General features: G+C 45.8%; 2 protein-coding genes and 1 long non-coding RNA gene across 3 annotated transcripts in view; 2 read left to right on the top strand and 1 right to left on the bottom strand.

The window, feature by feature from the left end:
• The window catches only part of LOC106804627 (catenin alpha-like), a 34,644-nt gene extending 31,146 nt beyond the window's left edge, over positions 1–3,498 (top strand). The window contains exons 13-17 of the mRNA XM_014805896.1: positions 472–533; positions 734–839; positions 1,326–1,460; positions 1,828–1,941; positions 2,420–3,498. Coding sequence (XP_014661382.1) covers positions 472–533; positions 734–839; positions 1,326–1,460; positions 1,828–1,941; positions 2,420–2,578 — 576 coding nt within the window. The 3' untranslated portion in view covers positions 2,579–3,498. The remainder of the gene's footprint in view (positions 1–471; positions 534–733; positions 840–1,325; positions 1,461–1,827; positions 1,942–2,419) is intronic.
• A 3,217-nt stretch (positions 3,499–6,715) lies between these two features.
• On the top strand, positions 6,716–9,165 carry LOC106804617 (tectonin-1-like). Its single transcript, XM_014805886.1, has 4 exons — positions 6,716–6,799; positions 7,581–7,701; positions 7,964–8,251; positions 8,840–9,165. The coding sequence occupies exons 1-4, from the start codon at positions 6,716–6,718 to the stop codon at positions 8,971–8,973; spliced, it is 627 nt and encodes a 208-aa protein (XP_014661372.1). The 3' UTR covers positions 8,974–9,165.
• A 1,834-nt stretch (positions 9,166–10,999) lies between these two features.
• On the bottom strand, positions 11,000–11,530 carry LOC106804831. The gene is made up of 2 exons (XR_001393369.1): positions 11,410–11,530; positions 11,000–11,369 (listed from the first exon to the last, which is right to left on the bottom strand). It is a non-coding gene; the product is annotated as an uncharacterized LOC106804831 (long non-coding RNA).
• Positions 11,531–12,205: the final 675 nt, after the last annotated feature.

Here is a 12,205-nt window from a genome sequence, read left to right as displayed (position 1 = left end):
GATGGCGGGGGTGGTATAGGATACATGGAGGTCCGGGGTTGGGAGTCTGTGAAGAGGGCAGCAGTGATGGCGGGGGTGGTATAGGATACATGGAGGTCCGGGGTTGGGAGTCTGTGAAGAGGGCAGCAGTGATGGCCGGGACACTAACGGATGCCGGGCAGGTATGCAGACGTCCGGGGTTGAATGCTGTGGAGAGAGGAAGGACGATGGCAGGGGTGGTATAGGATGTCGGGACGGGTGCGTGGAGATCTGGGAGGTGGAGTTCCTGGTGAGTTCACTGCTGACGACATGCTATGCACTCTGCAAAAGATTAGCAAAAAGGCAGCGTGCCTTGCCCCATACCCTGTGTAACGTGACTACCTTGCCCAGTACCCTGTGTAGCATAACTACCTTGCCCCATACCTTGTGTAACGTGACTACCTTGCCCCATACCCTGTGTAGCATGACTACCTTGCCCCATACCCTGTGTAGCGTGACTACTTTGTCCCGTACCCTGTGTGGCATGACTACCTTGTCATCTATAAGGTGAACCTGTGATTAAGTTTTCATCTTATTAAAAAATAATTAACGTCGAGTGCAGTGCCTACTGTTCCACTGCCTTGCATTACATGCACCGATATGGCGCCGATATCTTTGCCGTGTCACATTTACGGGACCGTCGCCCTGTCACGGGTTCTCTGCATTCTCTGGGTTCCATGAACGGGAGCGTGATTATTCCTGCTTGTGTGTGTAGTGGCACAGGACCACTGAAATCCACGATGGACGTCATCAAGGCTGCGAAAAGGATCTCCGAACTCGGAACGAAGCTCTGCAAGATCGCGAGCACGATCGCCGAACAGGTATGGCGCTCGGTGCACATCCCACATGACATTGGTGACAGTGGTGATTGCAGGAAGAGAGCACGGATTCTGAGAGGGCGTATGATTAAACAGAATTAGACAACAAGATCGACACATCATGTTGAGAGAATCTATGTGTGAGAAAGTTTTGATCGGGACGATAGCAGTACACGTTCCATACCATGATCGATACAAAATCCTACTGTGCAACTAGTTACTGGTACTTCTTACTGGTACCACTAACTACCGACAGTGACTACTAACCTCTTACCTGTTACTATTAACTAGTTACTGGTACTTCTTACTGGTACCACTAACTACCGACAGTGACTACTAACCTCTTACCTGTTGCTATTGACTAGTTACTTGTCCAAGACATCTAAAAGTTGTAAATTGTGAAGGGTGAGAGACTACATATCGGCGGTGAGCGGTGTCGGTCTGCGGCCTGGGTTGTGTGTGCGCTGACGTTTGTGCTCGTTCTTGCAGTGTCCTGACTCCAGCACTAAGAAGGACCTAGATGCGTATCTGCAGCGCATTGCTCTCTACTGCCATCAGCTGAACATCACCAGTAAGGTGAAGACCGAAGTACAGATGAACAGCGGTGAGCTCGTCGTGTCCGGGGTAAGTGAACGTGCGCGCTCGCCGCAAGGTGGCGTCACCGTGCGCGCTACGTCGGCATCGTCGTTGCTGACGTCACTGAGTAGGTGTTGTCGTCCCCGTAGGTTTTGTTGTTGTTGTTGTTTCTGATGATGTTTATGTTGGTGTCAGTGATGTTGATTGGTGTCATAGATGTTGATGATGTTGTTGATTGTTGTAATTAATGTTAATGTCAATATAATATCATTGATTCCACCCCCTCATTGTCATTATATTTTAACTAAAGGATATTATTGTATTAGCCCTTGTTACATTCTGTATAATCACATGTGATAGGTATGGTGGTGTTTGTGTCAGAGTGAATGTTACAATGAGTGCTTCTACTCCACAGCTTGACAGCGCGACTTCTCTCATCCAAGCAGCTAAGAACCTGATGAACTCTGTGGTTCTCACCGTAAAGTCTTCTTACGTTGCATCGACCAAGTATCCAAGGGGAACAAACAGGGTAAGCATTTTTCGTGAGTGGAAAGTTCTCTCGGGCGTCATGTGTATTATACTCTTCTACATGTGTGTAGTGTAGTGCAGGCAACAGCAGATATGGATGGTGGTCGATTTTTTCGTACGTGTTTGAGCCAGCTATCATGCGAACATACTTCAGAACCAGCTAACACACACGAATGATAAAGCAAACTAATATAACACACGATGACATGCTCATTTATCCTCGTAAGCGTTAAGATCTCGGGCGTCGTGTGTATTATTCTCTACTTGTGTGTAGTGTAGTGCAGGCCACAGCAGATATGGATGCTGGTCGATTTTTTGTACACGTTCGAGCCAGCTAACACGCGAACATACTATAAAACCAGCTAACACGCACGCACACGCACGCACGTGCACAGACACACGCACGCACGCGCACACGCGATAAAGCAAGCTGACGCCCGATGACACGCTCACTTGTCTCTTCTTGTCGTCGCACGCAGAAGCCGATCGTCGTCTGGAAGATGAAGGCGCCGGAGAAGAAGCCGCTCGTGCGTCGCGAGAGACCGGAGGAGCTGCACGCGAAGATACGCAAGGGCTCGGAGAAGCGCGCCAGCGTCAACCCGATCAAGGCCCTCAGCGAGTTCCAGAACCAGATCTAGGGGGCGCCACGTTGCGGCGGGCGACGCCGAGGTCACGTACGGGTCAGGTAGAGGTCGTGCGTGGTCACATGAAGGTCGCGTTGGGTCGTACGTGGGCATGTGGGGGTGTTGCGTGGGTCACGTGAAGGTCGCGTGGGGTCGTGCGCGGGTCACGTGTAGGTCGTGTTGGGTCGTGCTGAGGTCACGTGGCGGTCCCACGGTTGTCACGTGAAGGTGGTGCAGGATCGCGTGGCAGTTGCTTAGAGGATGTGTTGTGAGTGGCCTGTGATCGAGGCATACATGCCGTGGTTGTCCTCTGTTCTATGTCGCAATGCAGATGCTGCTACCAACACACAGCCTTTTGCTTGTTCTTGGCATCTGGGCTGTGATATGGCAATAGCTGCCATACAAAAATTGTAAAATGCTTGGCTGAACTGTTCAGGCAGCAGCACAAATCACCATCTTGTAGCAATGTTTCTATATAGTTGAGCTCGGCACACAGTGTAGTGAGCTAGTACCACAGTGTCTCATGCTGGGAACATTTTATCACACTGGTAACACATTTTATCGTGCTGGGAGGGACCAAAGTATATTACGCTGGTATATTTGACTTGTGGCTGGAATGGGCACGCTGAGGAATATGGTGCACTGTCCTCTGATCATGTGCTTGGGGTAATTTACGAGAGTTTGGTTTTACACCGGGGTGCACGTTGCTCCCGCGTTTACAGAAACGTTGCTCGATTCTAGCGCTTCTGCATTCGGCAATTTACGTAATTATGTACTCATTAATTGTTGTGACATAATGTATATATATCGCATACCAGCTTGCAAAAAGTGCACACGTAACCACGGTAACGGGAGGTAACGCATGCGTGTGTAACTAACCCTGATAGGGTCTATGTCCTCCAGGATACTGCCGGAACGTACCCTGGGTACGGTTCGGTATACCGGAACGTACCCTGGTAACTATCTGATATGGTTAGGGTTAGGGAGTAGGCGTAGGCGACTCCCTAGACTTGTTAGTGGAGTAGGCGAGGTACGGTCCGGCATATTAGATAGTACCAGGGTACGTTCCGGTATACCGGACCGTACCCAGTGTACGTTCTGGCAGTACCCAGGGAGACATAGACCCTATGAGCGTGACTAACTTATGTATAATGGGAGGCAAAAAATGCATGTGTAATCAAACTAACTGCAGGCAGCAAATATACGCATAAGCGAGGCAGTGGAATACAGCGAATGCACACGTAACCAAGGTAACGGATAGGTAGCAGAGCAGCGTATAGTCGGTGTATGGTTGTGAGCAGACTGCATGCGTATGGCAAGCCATTACCTTCAAAAATCATTGTATTCTATCTACTCTTGATAGTAGTCATGTATCTGAGTAAACATGAGTCTGTTATATTTAGCAGCACCGTGCATTTGCATCGTGCACGTAGAGGTTAATGACTGTAAAAGTGCTGTGAAGAAGACACCTACGCTCATAGGGTCTATGTCCTCCAGGGTACTGCCGGAACGTACCCTGGGTACGGTCCGGTATACCGGAACGTACCCTGGTCACTATTTGATATGGTTAGGGTTAGGATTAGGGTTAGGGTTAGGGAGTAGGCGTAGGCGACTCCCTAGACTCATTAGTGAAGTAGGCGAGGTGCGGTCCGGCATATTAGATAGTACCAGGGTACGTTCCGGTATACCGGACCATACCCAGGGTACCTTCCGGCAGTACCCCGGGGGACATAGATCCTCTTAGCCCTACTGATGTTATGACAAATCAGGTGTGTGGAACACGCGGCGAGCAATAACTATAGCAGCTATATTTATATTTAATGCGAAACTTATATTAAAGCGAAATTTATATGATATTGTTTAACGTGATCGGTTTTTTTCATTTTTCGTGCTCGTGATTTTGGTTTGTTTTCGTTCTATTTGCGGTCCGTGACGTAATCACCGTTGTTTGTCTGCGCTGCGCATGCGCAGTGTATCGATGACGTAACGAATGCGTTGTGGTCGCGATCCTGGTTGTGACTCAGATAGATGAAATTCGATACGTGACTTCTTAATGTAAATCAATGAGTTTTATATATATATATCTATATATCTATTTGTGTCTATGTATGTGTGTGCGCGTGTGCAGTTTGGGCTGAAATGCATCTCGTAATTGTCAGTTTGCGTAATTTTTGCTGAGGAATCTTATCGTATCAAACGTAGGGTAGCTTGTAGGTGAGGCGTATATAGTCGGACGTGTGCCCATGCACAAGCCGGATTCGTCGTTCATTTTCCGGTAACAGATAATGAATTCACGTTCCAAAAGCGCAGTCTGCCGTCATGATAACAGTTACGGTGACGACGACATATCACACGCGATTTCGTCATGCGAAGCTATCCGTTATCATATATCATATAGCCAGTTCACTTTTCAATTGTATGTCTGTATAAAAATATTAGACGAGAAATAAAATCTATACAAATTTTAATTTGGCTCGGGTTGGTCTGTAGTATGGAGCGTTGTCAGGGTACTGTGGTAATCCACCACGCGCGCCATCAGACTAGCATGATAGTTGTAGTCGCAAACAGTTATGTTATAATGCGTTACTTTATTTCCAGTGGACATGCGCATACTGTACGTGCGTGCGTGCGCGCGTGCGGTCGCGTATGCGCATGTAAACATCACTACTCGGTAACTGTAATGATTGCTTGCTTATTGCACATAATATAGTCTTACAATCAACAAGTCAATAAAATTTCGTTCTTCAGGACAGACAGATATGCGTGTAGTGTAGAATTCCGCATCGCAGTTCATGCTTTCATTCGGGTACAACATCAGCAGACACAGGGGCGTGCACAGGATTTGGACCAGTGGGGGGTCTAACCGTAACCCATACTTGCGAGCACGCGAAGGGGGGTCTGGGGGGCCCTCCCCCCGAAATTTTTTGAAATTAGACCCCCTCAGATGCGTTTTCTGCGCGAGCAGGGGGGGGGTCCCAACCCCCTGGACCCCCCCCCTGCGTCGCGCAGAAAAAACGCATCTGAGGGGGTCTAATTTCAAAAAATTTCGGGGGGAAGGCCCCCCAGACCCCCCTTCGCGTGCTCGCAAGTATGGGTTACGGTTAGACCCCCCACTGGTCCAAATCCTGTACACGCCCCTGAGACACCCTGTCGGATTAGAGCAATATTTAAATATAATATAACTATAATATAATAAAATAAAATAATTTCAATTTTTTCGCGTAATCGTCGTCGAACCTCGATGGGCAAGATTACACGAACGGTAGGAACATCAATTCACGTGGATCTTTATCTGCTTGCAATCAAAGATAACTTGTTGCAGCAACGAGTGTGGAAATTTACCTTGTGATAAATCGTCCGTATATTATACATCTCACTTGCGTATAATATCTGTGGTAGATGAACCAGGAGTAACTATTGGAATCAATATAATTTATAGGCCTACTTATTTTTGTAACCATTAATATATATATATATATATATAATTCCCAATTCGCGCCATGTCGACATTGTGTTAGAAGTACATCCAACTATACATAAATAATATAAGAATAGAAAGCAGCTCTTCGTGACGACTTTCATGTGGTAAACTTTAATGAGAAGCCGCATTAATTATTAATTGTTCGTGTGCGCGAGGATGCGGATAGGTCTGCCTGCACGCTGAATTATATATGATATGAATGATTGTCTTCTGACAATACCAGCGACGATATGCAAAAAAGACATCGGCAAGAATCATCAAATTCGTACGGGCACAGAAAAAGAGCTTCGCCGTACCTGCGTTTATTTTCGCTGCGGGCCCGTTTGTATGGGATTGGGAGACTGCAGTTATGTCGCCGCCACCCATTCATGTCACGCGTTGTCGATGTCGTTGTTTCTCATGCAGTCGGTGGTGAGCTGGCGGCAGTATATTAGCCATGCTTGCATACGCTGCACGTTCACGCCTGTGCTGCGCGATATTACTCGTAGTACTCGCAATGGCCGGTGCTGATGCGACTGTGACGCGGTTTACATTGCGACACAAGGACGGCGTGCCGCAGACGGCTGCGGTGATCGGCAGCAGCAACGTCACCGTCCTCGCACAGTGCTCCACGAAATGTGCCGAAAGCTACGGCTGTGGCAGCTTCAACGTCGACGACTCGCCACAGCCAGATGGGTGGCGAACCTGCGAGCTCCGTGAGAGAACGCCTTACTCACGCTCAACCGCAGCAGCGGGAGTTGTCGATTACAAGAAAGGTATGCGATTACTAAAAAATATGATTACAGCGCAAGAACGTGATATGATTTGTTTTTGCTAATAGGTCCTCTAGACTGGTTACGTAAACTATGGACAAGTCTATTCATTTTGTACACGTGTATACTGCCTTTGTCCGTATACACGTGATACCGCCGTATCCCATCATAACCTCCGTAAAACATTGTATTGCTCAAATATCGAATAAAATACAACAATGTTACATAACCCACATCAGTGATTCTTACATAAATTTACCACAGAGCCATACTGGGAACTCATCCCTGGCAGCGTGAGTGATCTTAGTATCGGAGAAGTGGGTCTTTGGGCTTGTCAGCCGAATGCACGCGTGTACTGCAGGATTAATACGCGAGTAAGTCAGTAATTATGATTATTCAATCTGTGGAAGATGGATATTTTAGAAATGTATTTTGGGTGGGGAAAAGCATGTAACGATATGGCGATTAGTAAAAAAAACCAATATAACAAATACTAACATGTTAACTTTGGCACTCCAATCTAAGGCGACGACAATTATACGAATTTAGACAATTAGACAATAGTGAATATTATAAAATCGATTCTCTGTTTGCGTTTTTTTCATAACATGTGCCTGTGCGAACGGTCAGTCAGATCAGAGCACGTTTCTATATTTAGCAATACGTTGCCGATACACACACGGAATGCTATGCACGTATGGTCCAAACTATTTTATACTCGCATCACCTGCAAATCTTTGCATTTCCGTAAAATCGACGCAAATCTATTATTCTTATTTATCAGAAAAATGGTGGCTCGGCCGGATCTGACTGGAAATTTATGGGGACTGTCTTTACACACGTAAGTTCCGGGAACAACAGTTTGTGGGGCGTCAACAATGCTGGTGCTATTTACCATCGCAGTGGTAAGTGTTAAGTCTGTCACCATAATTCTATATTTTTACTAAGTTTGTACGTGACATCTGTAAATTTCACCGGGCATGAATAAAAACAAAATTATCCACCCCCTGGCCCCTGCATGATAGCATCATATATAATGTATGTCAAAATGTATGTCAATTATGGCGCGTTTTGCATGCACAGTGGCTGTATTTAAAATCGCACGAATAATCGCATTGGTGATGACAATCGCGACGATGACGTGTAATTGTCGTTGTCATCGTGTAGGTATATCGGACGCGACTCCATACGGGACTAGATGGGACCGCGTAGCCGGTTCCCTCCTACAGGTCAGCGTAAACTCGGTCAACAACGAGGTGTGGGGCATCAATGCGAACTCCGTGGTATACCGACGACGTGGTATAACGGCGACTAATCACATGGGCACGAGCTGGCAGGCAATTGACTTTATAGAGGCAAAGTGGGTGTCCGTTGGCCAGGCAGGAGTTTGGACGACGAGTAACACGAACGAGGTTTTCTACAGGACCGGCACGGGCAACGGGGTCGGCGGTGAAGGTAAACGTGCGCAGCGGTGCCAAACTAAACACCTCGCAGTCGCAGAGGCTAATGCTTGTTCAATATTCTTTTCCCTAGGATCGGAGATCAATAATTATAATAGATTAAGCGGATTAATAGTTATATTTAATATATAACTATATATATATAATATAAATTATAATTATATATGTATAATATATTATATATATAATATATATATATATATATATATATATATATATATATATATATATATATATATATAATACTGCGCCATATGGCCAAAGAAAATGCAACTACGATGAAACCCATGCATGTTGTGCAGGGATTGGTTGGGAAAAGGTGGACGGATCTCTGAAGCAGGTTTCCTCTGGCGATGGCGTCGTGTGGGGTGTGGATGTCAACGGCAATATCTTCATCCGCATCGGTATTTGCGCGTAGTTTAACATAATACACTTAGCAAACCATACCACGCAGTTGTCGACGAAATTCAATGATTTCCGTCTATCGATAATGCATTTTGGTAATTACAATATAAATTTACAATTCGCCAACACGATTGTTCAGATAATCGCTCTCTAATAATGGGCTGCCGTCTTCGTTTAGGTATAGATGATACACATGGGAATGGAACAGAGTGGCAGCGCGTTCCCGGATCCCTCACACAAGTCAGTGTCAGTTCAGCGTCAAACTACGTGTGGGGATTAAACGGTCAAAGTGTGTATCGGCGTATGTTCTAAGCCTTACTTAACTAATGCCCTGTGCAACTTTCACTTTAAAGTCTCTTGTTTCTTGTGCATGAATATTTGAGGGCATTTATGCGTTTTTGTGGCGTGTATGCGTGCGCGCGTGCGCGTGCATGAGTGTCAGAGAGCGCGCACTTGCATGTGAATGTGCGCGCGTGTGCGTCTGTGCGTACGAGCAGGCGTGCATGTGTTTCTGTAGTCTGACGAAGAGACATATTCTCTCGTATGCTCACGATTACAATTATTAAACAATAATTATTAATTATAATTAATAGAAATGGACACCGTATTTCTGTTTTACATATTCATCTATTTACTCGCATATACATAGACCTAGCTCCTTTCCGTGCTTTTGGGACTTGCTATTATCCTGCATGTCATACATAACGACGGGAGCAGGGTGCTGCATGTCATGTATAAAGCTGGCTCCATTCCTGAGAGCATATATAATTGATTGATTTATTTCACGCTTAGGCCTACACTTAAAACGTCTCATTGAGGTCGATGCACATGCGTTGGTTATACGATGCATAATTTGCCGACAGATGTCTCTATTTTATTAACAATTCATTTCCAATTCATTAACAATTAACAATTCAGTGCCACACAAGTGCCATCAATTGTCTTAATTGAACTTTGCCCTGGGAACCTCACCACCGTCCCGATACCCTTGTCACGCTCTAAAAACCGTATTTAAAACCCAGTTTTTGCGGAGTCATTGGTAGTTTATATGAATAGATGTCGCTAGGTGACTGACTGTCAACCGAGATAACATCGCTGGATTCCATCTAACATAGGCGCGTCATTGATTCGGTGTTAGCTATTATATAGTCGTATTGTGTGTGTGTGTGTGTGTGTGTGTGTGTGTGTGTGTGTGTGTGTGTGTGTGTGTGTGTGTGTGTGTGTGTATGTGTGCGCGTGTGTGTTTGACAGCAACCAGCGTACAAATAGACAGATAGACATCGCGGTTTCGAAACCCGTACATCGACGTGACTGAGTTTTTCTGACGAGTTCCGCTCAAACGTTTATCGTAAATTTCGTGGTCCAAAAAGTTTTCGTCAAACATTCCCTAGTTAAGAAGGAAACCTGGAGTTTTGTGAACTGAGGAAATCAATGTTGCCCGAGTCCTGTCGTCGATGCAAGGCAGTTGTATGTGGCCAGTGTATACAATCACAACCCTGATTATTGAATTAATTATTCAAGTTACGCCGAAAATAAAGTGAAATATACGCGCATAGGTACATATTCCAGTTTTCATTATTTCGTAGATGCATCGATTGATAATATTTAGATGACTAGTCCAAAACACTCTTCTTGGACACCAGCGCAACCCCAAACACTAGTGAGTGTTAAAAACAATTATATAATAAATATTATTAAAATATACGTAAATATATGATACTAAAACGGCGTAATGATTTTTCTGACCGATGGGTTTCTGTGGTGGTGTCTAGAAGACTACGTACACTACCACCAAAGAAAGTTTTGGTTTCGTAACTTTAACATAAGGTGCGTAACATTATTAAAAACTCGTACAATAAAACAAAATTATTAGCAAAATAAATGGCCGCATGTTAAACGGTCAATATTGTCTGTTGGAATATGGAAGAAGGTACCTAGAGAATGGAGCTAATCGACGAAGTCGGATCCCGTATAAGAATGATAACATGTATTTAATTAATATAACGATATTTCTTATTACAGTGGAAGTCCGAAAATCCGGACTGCTCGGGGAGTGGGTGGGTTCGGATTTTCGGATTCTCGGGCAGTACTTTTAAAATTCAAATACAGCGAAAATTCTTTGTATGATTATCAACGTAACTCGCGCATGGTGAAACACGACGCGACGTGCCGCTTTCCCAAACGCATGATAGCCTCGCTGTCTAGCAGGCGTGATTTGAGATTAGACAACGTGATGCAAGGGCGGCCCCAGTTTTGCTTATTGAATCTTTGTGGGTAGTTTGTAAGCGCGCAAATGTTCCACGACGAAACAACAAACTGATTGCGAGAACAACGAAGCTTACTTTGCACATTATCAAGTCACTTTATTCAATAAACAGGACCTCGCTTCCAGCACACACGCACGCACACACACACGCACATACACACACGCACACACACACACGCACACGCACACACACACACACACACACACTAAATACCTACCATCCAGAGAGAAGAAAATAAGAGCAAAACGTAAAGATAACAGCTCTTATCCCGGCATTAATTAATTGTTTGTACGTACGGAGACCCCCTGTGAAGAGTACGTTAGCTGTGCGGGCCTATCGCACGCAGACGATGCTGATGAACTGTGAGCAATCTCTACAACGAGTGTGTTAGCGCCGACATGTGCACGCGCGAGACGGTGTAACGATCGCCCATGAGGTAACCTTCATAATCGCCATCAGTGCCCCACGCCCTTGAGGTAACCTTCATAATCGCCATCAGTGCCCCACGCCCTTGAGGTAACCTTCATAATCGCCATCAGTGCCCCACGCCCTTGAGGTAACCTTCATAATCGCCATCAGTGCCCCACGCCCTTGAGGTAACCTTCAGTTGCCTTCAGTGCAGCAACGTTCGTGGGCGCTTTTGGAGAAAAGTTCACTGTGACACCTCGGTGACTAACATTCGTGAGAGCCCGTGAGGTAACCCTCAGTTGCCTTCAATGACTAACGATTGTTATAGTCGTTGGGGTAACTTTCAGTCGCCTTCAGGGACTAACGCTCCCGACCTTGAACATTATTGTGTCCCAGCTACACAGATTCATTGCTGCACTATACGGATGGCTACTATCCGCACAGGTTGGCCCTTCCTAGAATGAATAAGCGTAATAACCATCTGATAATCTCGTCGGTCGATCGCTAATGGAAACATGATTGCTGCTAACGACAATAATATTAGATGAACGAATTACCCCTCGCTATATGCAATAGAATGGATGCTGGTGATCTCACTACATTCGCGTAAGATGGCGCCTTAATCATCTACCCCTCCCCGTAACGGCCACTAGCTCGAATCACGGTCCAGCTCGTTCCACGTTCACGTGAGTATTACCTGCGTAGCTGTGGCCAGCCCTATACGGTACGCTCTACTAGCTACAAAGTGGTCTCTGGACGCTTTCGTAGATCGACGAGACGCCTTGCAACTATATGCCGAGCTGCCCTTCTGCCGACCAGCCCCTCCCCCACCCCACCACCACAATTCCGCACCCTCCGTCGTTTGCATC

This window comes from Priapulus caudatus, unplaced genomic scaffold, assembly GCF_000485595.1.
Source record: "Priapulus caudatus unplaced genomic scaffold, Priapulus_caudatus-5.0.1 Scaffold5, whole genome shotgun sequence".
Lineage (NCBI taxonomy): Eukaryota > Metazoa > Priapulida > Priapulimorpha > Priapulimorphida > Priapulidae > Priapulus > Priapulus caudatus.
Note: the sequence above shows the minus strand (reverse complement) of the source record. Positions and strands in the feature narration are given on the sequence as shown.